The 14,168-nt window shown below is 38.5% G+C and overlaps 1 protein-coding gene across 1 annotated transcript in view; it reads right to left on the reverse strand.

Annotated features, from left to right (window-relative positions):
- Nucleotides 1–13,291: 13,291 nt before the first annotated feature.
- IL1RAP (interleukin 1 receptor accessory protein) overlaps nt 13,292–14,168 on the reverse strand; it is a 130,831-nt gene continuing 129,954 nt past the window's right edge. Inside the window, exon 11 of the mRNA XM_049628412.1 lies at nt 13,292–14,036. Within this exon, the coding sequence (XP_049484369.1) occupies nt 13,318–14,036 (719 nt within the window). The 3' untranslated portion in view covers nt 13,292–13,317. The remainder of the gene's footprint in view (nt 14,037–14,168) is intronic.

The following is a 14,168-nucleotide window of genomic DNA, read 5'->3' on the forward strand; positions in this document are numbered from 1 at the left end:
TGCTCTGAACTCTGTGCTGCTTAAAGGAACCCTTCCAGTTATACACTAGATTCAATTCACACAGGGTCATTCTTCCAGTAATTTTCTCCTCCCTATCCTGCATTTTAAATTTTCCCTCTCTACCTATATGTCCATGTGCATGCAGCTAAATATGGGTGATGATAATACACTGGTGTGTTGAATTGTCTCATATCAAACTCAAGACAACAATTCTGAAGTGAAACCTTGTTATTTTTCTTATGAGCATGGGAGAAACAAAAACAAAATACTTCTTGTTGCCACATACACCTCAAGAATCCATCTCATTCTCTGTTCCCTCTTACAGCCAAATTCTTTTAAAATTATTTTGCTTTCCGTACCCAGTTTTCTTTCCCCTCTGTCTTGAACCTGTTTCAAGAAGGATCTGCTTCTGCCACTCCACAAACCTCCTCTCATCAAGCCCACTATGACCTCTGTTGTTGCTAAGTGCAATAGTCAGTTCTCAGTGCTCATTTTACTTGACCCAGCCCCAGAACTTGCCATATTGACTATTTCCTTCACTTTAAAACATTTTCTTCACTTGACTTCCAAGTCCTACATTCTTATTTTCATACTCCTCATTGCTTCCTTCTCATCATCTTGACCTTTCATTACTGAGGTGCCTCAGGGATATTCCCTGGACCTTGGCTTTCCTCACTTTTTTCCTAATGGCTTCTGATGGTTTCAAAATGAATATATCCTGAGCAGTCCTTTCTCCTGAATGGTGGCTTCCTAAACATGGTCACTTTGAAGTCTAAAGCATCTTGAACTAAAAAAAAAAAATCTCTAATATACCCCCTTAGTCAACACTGCCACTCCTTCTTTCCAGTTGCTTAGGCCCAAACTGTGAACTTATCTTGTACTTTCAAATCCTATACCTAATATTTCAGAAATTCCTGTAAGCTTAACTTTTTACAAAACATGGTTTGCAACCACTTCTTACCACTCCCTTGTGCCATGCCAATCCAGATCCCCATTTTTTCTCACTTCGTTTACTGCAGTAGCCTCTCACGTGTGATGATGTTCCCCTATAGCTTATTCTTTATAAAAGAAGCAGTGTCTTGGTAAGATTTAAGGTATATCATATCCCCCTCTGCTCAGAACTCTCCAACAGATCCCAGATCTGAATATATTCTGTGTGCTTCCTAGATCCTTTCTGTCTTTCCCTACCTTGTTGTATGCCCAACAGACTAAATCTTTTAGATTGTGTATAGGATTCCTTGATCTTTGGGTTCTGGTTGGACTGAGCAATGAAAGGCATGAGCCAAAGATTGGTAGACAGGATGAGAATGAGGTCTAGGTTTTCCTCTGCTTCCATGTGGTCAAAAAATGTTGACTATTTCACTCTACTAAAAGTCACAGGTGCTGTCTAGTAGCTCACTCGATACAGACATCTTCGATTTCTCATAGCCAGTCCTTCTCCTTGCCACTTTAGGACAGCGGTAGTAATGCTGCTCACTGCTACGGGTCCTGGGTACCATACAATTCCATACCGGGTTTCCTAAATCTTGTCCATACATTCGGAAGTAGAAAATTTATTAAACTATCATTTAATTTCCCAGTTTATGTATGCCATCCATTCCTGCTTGTACTGTGGATGATACATTTGCCATCATACACAGAGTAAACTGAAAGTTCCCTACAATGGTCTACAAGGATGTACGTTATTGTAACCTTGGACTTCATTTTCTATTCTCTCACATGCTTCTTATACTCTAACCACAGGACTCCTCTTTTTTCTTTCCTTTTCTTTCCATATATATATACATATGTATATATGTATATATGTATATATGTATATATATATATATATATATATATGCGCCTTTTACAGTTGCTATTAAGTCTGTTCACTCTTCCACCTTACTTCGGCCTTCGTACAAAAGCCATCAAGCCATCTTCTCCTTAGGGTTTTCTATGAATACTGTTTAAAATTGAAAATCTCCTCTCAACACCTCCTACCCCATGTTTCTGCTTAATCTGAATTAATCTGAATCTGTGGAATTTATCACAATATAACGTGCTCTGGATTTTTCTTACTTATTTATTGTCTGTCTCCTGCCACTGGAGTGTAAGCTTAAGAAGAGGAAGCAATTTGATCTTTCTTATTCATTGAAATGCTTTGAGTATTTACAGTGTCCGTGGGCACAGAGTAGATGCTTAATTAACGTTGTTGAATGAGTGAATAAACAACAACAACACAAACCCACAAGAAATGTTACGGGCGATTTGATAAGAATGAAAATATTTTCTGCTGATGGTATCAGAAAAATGGAATTTGGATTGCACCTTGAGAGTGGACATGTGAGATGACTGAAGAGTTTTCCCAGACAGTAACAACCTGGATAAGGTTACACTGATGGAAAAGTATTCAAAAAGCAGTAAGTCTTTTAGTTGTGTTGTGTGTTATGTGCGTATGGAATCAGAAAAGGTAAGTTGCTGAAGATAGGCTGAGGCCAGAGAATGGAGTGCCCCCAGTGCAGGGTGAAACAAACCGGGACAAATTTTATCTTGTAGCAAATTAGATGTGACAAGGTGATTGAGACGTCAAATGTCACAGTCAGAGTTGTATCCTAGAAAGAAGGATTTGGTGATAGTGTACACAGGTTAGGAGAGGGGAGACTAATGACATTCAAATAAACTAAAAAGCCAGTAGGAGAGGTGATGAGCCCTAAACCACAGCAGTGGCAAGGAGTATGGGGAGGAGAGCTGTAACATAGATTGTGAGAGTATCTTGACCCAGAGAGGAGAAGAATATATTTTTTAGGGCACTCGGAAGAACTGATCCCTCAATTACCAGCTGACCTTGAATCAGCACAGCCCTTTATTTCATTTTTCCGATATTTCATTAAACAATAGGTTTAATGTTTTTTTCTGCTTGAATTCATTAGCCAGAAATGCTCTATGATACACTGTAAGTAGAGAGTGTTTATCACAGCTTAGTGCTCTGTCATTTTGAACCTATTTAATAGCAACATCACAAACAGAACATCTGCCGATGAGCATGGTAGTGATCCCAGCCTCAGCTGTTATTGCAGATAGAGTGTAGCAGGGGTGGGAGTCCTTAGTGCAAGAGTGGCAACCAGGCCAGGCGTGGCACAGCTGGGGCTCTTACCACCCCTACTGGGGCATGGGTCATCTGTCTGCAAGCAATACCAAGGGCCAAATTTTAGTGGTGCTGGATGTGGTGTTGGGAGCCCCAGGATTCCAATATTGGGATGCACTTTATACAGTGATGAACAAAAGCCTAAAATGGTGCCTTTTCTATAATACTGCATCTATAATGGAGGAGAAATAGAAGAAAGACAGAGGCAAAGCTCTATCGCTTTGTTTCCAATGATAGTGTGCATGATAATTAATTTAAAGAAACATTAATGGAAAACTGTTATGTTCTTGTCATCATTCTAAGTGCTCAAATTAGAGATTCAATATATAGCATTAACCCATGGGAGCTTACAGTACAGCAGGTAAAAGAGAGATACAGAAATTTATAATTCAATAACAGAAGTGTGATGCATAATAAGTATAAAAGAAGGAGCATTCAATTCCGCCTGAGAAAGTTTGATAGTGCTTACATGGAAGGGAAGAAGAGCGGGCATTCCACGCAGAAGTAATATTAACCAAGGCACACGGAGCATAAAACTACATGGCATGTTCAGGTAATAGTGTTTAGTGTATATGTAGTTTAAATTCATAGATTTCTTGGGGAGAAGAAAAGAGAAAAGCAATTGTCTCAGGATGAGTGAGGAGGAGAAATCTCTGAGATTTGTTTTCACTTTGTACAACTTAACTAGCATTTGGGCACTTGTGGAGAATCCAATTTCTTAGACATCTGACTTTGGATTACTTGGAGAGAACCATGGTTGTACCCTGAAACGCATAGGAAAGTCTTGCTTTGTTATTACTATACTGACTTTTAGAATACTGGGGATAGAAAGACACAGAGTGATCCTTGAATTGTATTGACAGGGAGAATATTGCACAGTTAGTGCTTTGCTCCAGGTCTCATAGCAGAGGGGGAAAAATAGAATTATAGTTTTGGATTAGAACTCAGATCTCCTAATTCCTGAGATGTTGCTGTTTCTATACTGTGTAGTTTTAAAATTAGGCTCCCTTTATTAATTTTTTTTGGCATCATAAAATACATGGACATATATCTCAATAGGAAGGTTGCTTGAGGTTTGCATGAGTTAAAAATAAGGGCATGAAGCTATTAGGAAGACAAAAGATAGTATTTCTTCAATCTAATTTACAAAGTAGTGACCTTGTGACTTAAGATTAAAGCTTTTTTTAAGAAATTGGAGGCACCAGAGTTGAACTATGAGCAGGCTCCTGGTAAACTGATTGTATTATCTCACAGACACTATTCCTAGACAGTAATGGACAGCAGATAAGGGAGAAGAGAAGTTGTCTGTTTAGCTTTGCAAGTGAGAAATGCAATACAGGAACTAGGTCTAAACAGACAAAGCATTCTTTATGACTCTTTGGAAAGAGCCCTTTCACCTTTCAAATACTCTTTCAAATATCACTAGACCTTGGATGCTGATGTGTGCGATATGGGTGGAGGAGAGGGGATTATTTAAGCATTAAAGTGAATCAAATAAGCATAGAACTATAATATCCTACCGACTTGCTAGTCCAATCACATCCATTTTAGAGACTCAGAGGTCTGAGATACAGAGGATAAATGCTTTGATTATTTATATATAATCATTTCAGTTCAGAGCAAAGATGAGATCCTGGATTACTCCAGAGAAAGCCATTACCTCCTCATCTTTCCTCTTGCAGTGGCTGCTTTTTGGAATAAATAGTCACTTTCAATCTCTTTAGAAGTGAGGCCAGAATAAAACTTGCTTCAATACTCAACCCCCAGACCAAGAATATAGCTAACCAGCCCCAGAATAGAATGAAGGGAAGGGGAAGGAGGGAGGAGGACTTAGAGAGAGAGAGAGAGAGAGAGAGAGAGAGAGAGAGAGAGGGGTGAGGGAGAAAGAAAGGGAAAAGTAAGAGAGGAGGCAGACAGGGGGAAAACAGAGACAGAGATAACCAGAACTAAGATGATATAATTCTTCCCCATTCCACATCTTCCACCAGGAAGAAGAAACGTTCTAGCCAGGACAAGACAGTTAGCTCTCATTTGCCTTGTGGCACCTCTACAGTTAGGTAGCTTACCATGTTAGGGATGAAGTTAAGAAACCTGAGGACCAGTCACTTCCCTTTTCTGGACTTCAACACCCGGCTAAATCTCTCCCAAATTCCTGACCGAAACCCACAGAAAATGTGAGATAATCAATATTTGTTGTTTTATTTTTTATTTTTTTTAATCTTTATTTTCGAGAGAGAGACAGAGACAGAGACAGAGTGCAAGCAGGGGAGGAACAGAGAGAGAGACACACACACACACACAGAATCCGAAGCAGGCTCCAGGCTCTGAGCTATCAGCACAGAGCCCAATGCGGGGCTCCAACTCCTGAACCATGAGTTCATGACCTGAGCTGAAGTCGGATGCTCAACCGACCGAGCCACCCAGGCACCCCAATATTTGTTGTTTTAAGCTGCTAAAAGGTAATTGGTTATATGGCAGCACACAAAAAAAATTTTTTTTTTTTTTTTACTTTTTCAGAGTCTGATTTTTTTTTTTTGTAGTCTTCAACACTTAGAGCCATACAAAATTGTATTGTTTATTCTTTCATTTTTAGATATGAAAGATTACAGTTCAACTATCTGGTCTGGAAAGTACCACAGTATTCAGCAGGTTAAGAACTTTCTCTTGAGCCTCTTCCTTTTCCCCAACTTTCTTTTATAGAATAGTAATAATAATAATAATAATAATAATACCACTCCAAGCATGTAATTTATAGATGTTAGAGGTTCACATTTACTATATAATTTTACCCTTACATCAATCTACTGAGGTGGATATACTATGCTCCTATAATATATGAGGAAATTGAAAACTTGAGAGCAAAAGTGTCTGAAAGGCACACAGTAAATAGGAGAACTGGCACTCCAGTTCAGGTCTCCTGATTCCACTATATCCAAGGCTCTTATTTATAAAAATATTCATTCAACTTTCCTCCCTAAACTCTGACACTAACTCCACATTTTAGCTGTCCATCTGGTATTTGGGAATTGTTACCGATCTCCCTTCCCTTTTACATTGCAGTCCTGAGGTTTGTAAATTAGTGAATAGGTCCGCAAATTAGTGAATAGGTCCGCTTATTCTCCCTTTTATCCTTTGGTTCTTCTTAGAAGTCATTTAATTGTCTTTGCCAACAGCCAAGTTGTTATACCTTGAACACACTGTCCTATTGTAGATGACCGATGATATGGATGTAATGAATACTAGGGTTCCAGCCTTTGGCTAATTGCAGTTGTTTAATGGGGCACCTGGGTGGCTCAGTCAGTTAAGTGTCTGACTTCGCTCAGTTAAGTGTCATGATCTTGCAGTCTGCGTTCGAGCCCCGCGATGGGCTCTGTGCTGACAGCTCAGAGCATGGGGCCTGCTTCGGATTCTGTGTCTCCCTCTTTCTGCCCCTCCCACACTCACGCTGTCTCTCTCTGCCTCTCAAAAATGAATAAACATTAAACAATTAAAAAATAAATTGCAGTTGATTAAACTACATTGATTATTTTCATAATTTTAACTACATTTTGTTTTTCTCATATTTTATGTAATTTCATAACAAGATATGAAAATAAAGGACTCAAACCTCAGTATTTGGCAATGAAACAAGTTTTACTCTAAGAAAAAAATACATTGTCTAAAAGATCGGGATTTGCTTTTACCTTTCTTTTTGTCCAAATTTATGTTCTTACTAATTTTTCACTGAAACATTTGCAGACATTAAAAAGGTACTTAATGCATACTTTATAAGAGTATACATTTAAGTCATTTTGGGAGATTTAATAGTCTGAGGTAGGCCCCAAATATGTGCATTTTTTTTAAATGCTTATTTATTTATTTTGAAAGAGAGAAAGAGCATGCGTGCACAGGCGGGGAGAGGGAGGCAGAGAGAGAGGAAGAGAGAGAATCCTAAACTGACTCCCCACTCAGCGTGGAACCAGATGCTGGGCTGCATTTAATGACCAGGAGATCACAGCCTGAGTGGATATCAAGAATCAGACGCCCAACTGACTGAGCCACCCAGGCGCCCCTGTGCAATTCTTTAAAAGAACCACTTGCCTGAGGTGTTTTGAAACATTGAATTATAAATTAACTGCAAGCATGTACCATAGTTTTTGACAAAAGTAACAAGTTGTTATGCATGGCTTTGTGTCTTAAATGAAAAATAAATACATATCAACTTTGATCTTTTTTTTTCAATAAAGCATAGAATATTAAAATTTCTGTCACCTAGAGTAGGATAAAAATAGCTCATGAGGCACCTGGGTGGCTCAGTCAGTTAAACATCTGACTCTTGATTTTGGCTTAGGTCATGATCTCGCAGTTTGTGAGTTCCGGTTCACTGTTCTACAGACAGTGCAGAGCCTGCTTGGAATGCTCTCTCTTTCCCTCCCTCTGTCCCTCTCCTGCTTTTGCACTCTCTCTCTCAATAAATAAACAAACAAACAAACACACACAAAAAACTTAAAAAAATAGCTCATGTTCTGAGTTCAGAGTTGGAATCTTCCTGCTTTCTTTCTATGAGGCCATTTCAAAGAGCCATTTTTTTCTACTTAAATGTTTAAGTGTTTTGTATTATCCAGGAGAAAACCTTTGTCAATTATCCTCTAAAGAATTTTGAGTATGTCCATAATCTCCTCGCTATACTAAGCAATCAAACTTTTTCTTTGTTCAGCATTGTAACTTGTTAGTATGGATTTAGGCTCCTTAAGCACAAAGAGAGATTTCTTCATGACCAAATGATACTGCACAACATTAGAGAAGTCATAAAAATTCATATCTTTAATACAAAGAATCCAAATCATAGAGCAGATGCATAGATGGCGGCCGACTTCATAATACCCACAACAACGTTTATCTCTTCCTTCGTCTGAGCTCTAGCATGTTCAGTTTGAATTCCCCATTTAGCTCTTTAGATAAATAGATCAAGGGAGACATTCTAATGACCGTGTTACATGCTCTGCTGTGTTCTAAATGTCTTCAATCCTTCTGAGACTCCCTGGATATTCAAAAATGAAATGGCTCATTGGCAGATGGTTTGAGCATCACATTCTTAGAAAACTACCTAAAGCCACTGAATGGAAATTAACCAAATACAGACACTTGCCAATTTTTAAGAATCCTTTTCCTTAATCAGAAGCTGTAATCATTATTATGCATTCCTTCTGTAACTTTCCTTAGGGAAAATTATGGACAAGGCGTATTCATTTTCGTATACTCTTTTTTCACAACTACCTGACCTGACACCTTGGCAAGCTGAGGTGGGGTGTTGGCAGGAAAGTCCTTCCATTCCTTCATTATCAAGGTATTTAACATAACTCCGTATGTAGTTCTCTTGCCTCTTCAGGCAATCTCAATATCTCATTCTTAGGCTAAGACAGTGCTTTGTGTTCACCAAGTTCCATTTCATTTTTCTCTTCCCAGGAACCCAGGAAGAATGCATTTTGCAGCCTTCTCTATGACTGGATCAGCACTCACAGCTAGTTTTGGCCAGTGGATTGTAAGTGAGAGTAATAAGTGTCATATTTAGAAGTTCAGAACAGCAGGAAGCCACACATTTCAGATGGCAGAACTACAGAAATGTAAGCCCGTATCTGGACATATAGCATAAAGAAGAAATGAGTCTTGTGATATAAAGCTACTGAAATGTTGGAGTTCTTTGTTAGCACAATGTAGCTTATCTGAATCTGATTAATACATGTGATGATTACAGCAATCCTACCAGATTCCAGATGTCAGTGTTTGATGTTTCGTATATTAGAAATACACTGCACTAACTGCTCCTCTATTTAATTGTCTTCTTGTGCCAAGGCAACTCCAAGGGCTAAACATGCCCTATATTTTCATCTATTGCCTGCAAACACCTTGTTTAAAGGATGATTTGTAGTCTTCCTTGGCTGGAGAAAATCAGAGCCTACAAGGGTAAAAGAGGAGTTAAAGAGAGATACAAATTAATGGTTCTTAGACTTTTTGTGCATTAGAATCACCTGGAAAGTTTATTTCAAGTGAAAATCTGCCCCACTCTAGAGATCCTAATTTAGTTAATCTTGGATGGGTCAAGAAATATGCATTTTCATGCATGAACCCCAAATGGTTCCAATATGGATGCATCAAGGAACACACTTTAAGAAGTACTGGACCAGACTCTCATAAAGCTTTTCTCCTCTTATAACCTGAATAATAAAATAAAAACTATGGAAAGGGTTTGAAAGAACTCTCATAGGTAGTAGTTGATAGTTGACCCATGGAATACCTGAATTATCAAGGGCACAATATTAAAACATGGACCTCTAGACAATGCCCAGGACCCAATAAATCAACTCCTCTAAGGGAGGGGCCCATCCTGGGATCTTCATCTTAAGATGCCTCCCAAATGATCTTTAGACACACAAAAGTTTGAAATCATTGCCATAGGGACTGATTATCATTCTGCATTTTTATATCTTTATACCCAGGTCAATTTATTATTGATGTCTTTTTCATGCACTTTAGTTTACCAGTCACTTCAAATTTTCAAACTAGAAGTGTACACATTATCACTAGGATTCTTATTAGTTATAAGAAATGATAATTGGAACTCACAGTGTAAATCACAGCTGCTAAAAGATTAAATTTGTTTTTCAAGGTATAAGGTGGATACATTTTATTTTCCATTAAGACAAATACAAATAATTTATTTTGAGAGAAAAATTATAACCTGATCATAGAGTCTAGAAGACACAAAAAAATGATTCTATTTTTTAAATTCTTAAATGTTAAAATAGAAAAAAATGAAATTCTATAAAATCATAATATGACAAGGCCAGATGACACATCAGACACTTGATATGACATTTAATTAGCTTTTTGTGGCTTTACATTAACTGACTTGTTGATTTGAATGTATAATGGTCCATATTAAATAGTTACAATTAGAAATACTTCCACATGAATCTTATAGGAAAAGTTCCAGAATCGGCACTAGATCAGGTGTCAGAAGCCTAGATTAGAGGCCTAACCATATTGCTAATTGGCTGAGTGTCATTAGGAAAATCAGTTATCCTAAATAATGTGTGCCTGCTTTGTACTGCTTTTGTGCATTTTGGGACAGTAAAAAAAAAAAAAAAAAAAAAAAAAGGAAGAAAGATAAAGAAAAGTGATGCATGTGAAATCAATTTGTAAACCATAACCCATTATGCAAATGTAAGTTTCTGCAACCATGAGCATGATTCCATTATGGGTATAGTACTGGCCAACACTTATCAAGCACTTATAATATGCCAGGCACTGTGCTATGCACTTACATGCATTATATCATTTAATGCCCACAAAACCCAGTGAGGTTAATAATATGATCTCCATTTTACTAAGTAGGAGATTGAGGCCCATAGAGCCCATGGTCAAACAGATAATTAGGAGAGAAGCAATACACACATTCATCTCTACTTGACTTAAAACTCCTGCTCCTAAATAGGCAATATTGCTATGTAAATGATATACATTTGACTTGCAATCATATCATGTCAATTATGAATATGCATGACCCACAAGGAAATTTTCTTATCATTTGCCTCGTTGAAGTATTTGACACCGAATATTATATTCAAGTATGGCATGTTGGGTCAGAGGCTAATAACATAACCTCTTAGCCTTTCTTCATACAGTAAAAGTATGGTCCATTATCTTTCTGACCCTTGTATAGCTAATGCCAAAAGCTATGACTTTATACTGCTTGCATTGTCTTTATATTGTTAATGGAAATTGATACTCACCAGAGCTAACTTTGCTTTTGAGAACACAATTATGTAGCTACTCATTCATAAGAAATCATGTTTAATTTCCATGTCTTTGCCATTCATCCTTTATTTTTTTTCACTAAAAAAATAATTCATAAATAACAAAAGTAATTTCTCAAATTTTGTGAAGATATTTTGTATTTGGGACATTGAGCTAATAAGGAATAAGATTATGGGTAAAAGCATTCTCTCCCTTTTTAGGATTTGGAGCAACTTACATTACCCCCACCACCACCTTTTAACACATTGGAAAATAAACTGCTGTCTTCCAAGTGAAGATCCTTGAACATCCATCAAGGATGGATTAATCTCCTTTAAGAAGAAATGAATATAGAATATGGACTGTGCTCAATCATTTTCTGTTGGATATTCAGGTAGGTAGGATGGCCTGTCATTTCTTAATTCCAAGTTCCATGATGAGTCACATTTCCCCTGGGGAGTCCTTATTCCCATATCTTTTCTTTCAACAGGAAAAAGGATCTAATAGTTTGTTAGAACAGAGAAGGGATTTTCTGCTTTTCTCTCCAAGTGCAGTAGTGGAATAAACATCTGGCTTCTTTCCCATCCCTCACTATTAGTGACTGAGAAAGGCTGACACTCATTGGGTCATAGCTCACAAGCAGCCAGCATTAATGTATCGAAGGTGACTGCTCATGTCTGGTGTGGTCATTTGCTCTTTTCACTCAGCTCCTGTTCAGGGTAGCAGATTGTGTTTCTGGTTGTCTTACAGTTAAAGTCACCAGACAGGGAGCCTCTATTCTCCCACCAGAGTGGATGGAAGGAACTATTTTCCAGCTTTTTCTCCTCTGATGGAGTGTTAAGTCAGATCACTATTTTGAATCCTTATTTTGAGGATTCAGGTGTTTTTGATTTGGGGACAGAATAGAAGTCTCCCATCATGTCCTTAGGGCCAGCCTATGTTCTCCAGTCTTACTATTGCCAGGGACACTTGAATCCCCATTCAGATATATACTCTTTGGATTAATACTTTAGTTCTGAAATTACAAACTAGTGGCCCTTAGGCTGAATACATGTTCATGCATTTTGATTGGTTCTTTCTTTCTTTTTCTTTCTTTCTTTCTTTCTTTCTTTCTTTCTTTCTTTCTTTCTTTCGCCATCCCATAATTGGGAGACTACTTACAAATATTAATTTTTAGATTCTTTTGAAAAATTCAACAATCTGCCAACAATGGGGCTGAGTGAGAAATATTGTGATGGAGCTGAGTAGACGTTGCTCCTTTTTTAAGAAATACTACTCTTCAGTTACCCACTGGCCCAATCATCTCTATTATCTCCCTCACTGGGAGATCAAATGTCATGTGCCTTTTATGATTGTGTCAAAATGTTTCAAGTAAAGGAATATGTATCTATACGTATGACCCTATAAACATGAGTCTTAGATGGACAGCATATGTATTATGTTTATATCTGGTCCTTTTTTCCTTTTTTCTTACTTTCTGATTCCTGTAGGCACTTGAATTGACTATCTCTTCTCAGAAACTTGAATGAGAAGGGATTCATATACCAAATGCTACAATAAATCCCTAACAATCTGAATCTTTCAGCTGTCAGTTCTAAAAATAATGAGATTTTGTGTAAACTTCCATTTCATTTGGAACATTTTCTCACTCACTTTCTGTCCTTTCCCAGATTTCCTCTCGTACACATGAGAAAGCAGCTAAAGAGGCACCTCAGACTTGCCTAGTACCTAAACCAAGCCTAGGTTTCCTAAAGTGGAATATTCTTCTGGTATGAGTTCAAAAGCCATAAAAAGAAGAGGGGAGAGAGACAGGTAAAAACTTGTTAGTACAAATTAAATCACATAAAAATAGAACTTTATTGACACTAACAACTTTAGGCAGTTTAGAGAGCACTAGTTTACAATGACAGAACACCATGTATCCCTGTGTGAGCGTGTTTGGTTCTTCCAGGGAAAATGTGCTATAGGTTTTCTGTAGAGCTGAGTCTTACAGCTTCCACCTGAACCAACTCCACAATGCTCCCTTGGGATATGCATACCCTGTAAGTGTCGTTGCCCAAGTACACCTGACTGACTCATAACGTGAGGTGGATCGACAAACTCAGAGGAAACACACTTAAATTCTTTGCTCAGTTTGAAACTATTGGGCAAGATAGAGGATCAGACTCTAGGCAAGTTTCACATACTGACCTTCTAGGGCCCAAGAAGAGTGTGCTCTTCTGAGGCCATTAAAGAGGCAATAATTCTGGATTCAGGTCCTCAGGTCTTTTGTCTCCTAGAAATAAATAGTTTTTAAAAATCAATAAAGGGGACACAGTCTGGTAGTCCACTAGATGATAAAAATGTCAGTTATTCCCATAGGTTCATGACACAAAGAGGGCTGGTATGGATAGCAGCCACCACCCACCATACGGTAATTATAGGATATAAAAGTCATTGTTATTGGATAAATCCGTGAAATGGTGAAGAGCAAGGGCTGAGATCTGGGGAGCAGGGGGTTCCAATCTGGTGCCATTTTGTATCCATTGAGTTTCTGATTCTTGGGGAACAGGCTTACACAGGTGTGTCTCCCACTGGGGCTGGGTATGAATCTCTGCCCGGCTCTTGCTCCTGAGGTGACTCTCTCCTTCACAGTAGGTGACACAGCAGCGACAGGCCGCAGAGGGCTTCCCTCTGTGCTTGGACATTGTATCTGGGGCTGAAGAGGTGCCTGCAGCCCTCCCTGAGCCCTGGAGTTCTGGGGGCTCTTTCAAACGACTTCTCCTCCTTTGAACATGGTCCAGACTGATGTCAGACTGAGAAGAACAGCTTTCGTTCCAGCCAGAGCTGGCACTCAGACTTCTCAGGGGAAGAGCCAACCGCAAGGCCTTCCAGAATTTAGAGCCAGAGTGTTTGGACTTTTCTCCCTTCCAGCTCACAAAAGACACGGATTCCTTCAGCTGCAGGATGCTTGGGTGTGGATGCTCAAGGGGGCGGTACTCAACCACAATGAGCTTGGTGGAAATGGAGTTCTGGCACATGATACCCAGTTTAAACTCCAGCATGCTGATACTTTTTTCTGTCACATAGTCTGGGCTCAGGACAACAATCATCCTTCGGCTTCTCTGAATGAAGTCAAAAACTGCTTCCACTGTATCTATAGGAAAATGGAAAGATAGGACAATGCCTAGTAAAAACTTATATAAACTAGAGTTCATCATTGTCCATCCTACAAAGGAGAGGCAATAAATAAACACTCAGGAACATAGGTTCTCAGCGTTAAATAATC

This window comes from Panthera uncia, chromosome C2, assembly GCF_023721935.1.
Source record: "Panthera uncia isolate 11264 chromosome C2, Puncia_PCG_1.0, whole genome shotgun sequence".
NCBI classification, from domain to species: Eukaryota; Metazoa; Chordata; class Mammalia; order Carnivora; family Felidae; genus Panthera; species Panthera uncia.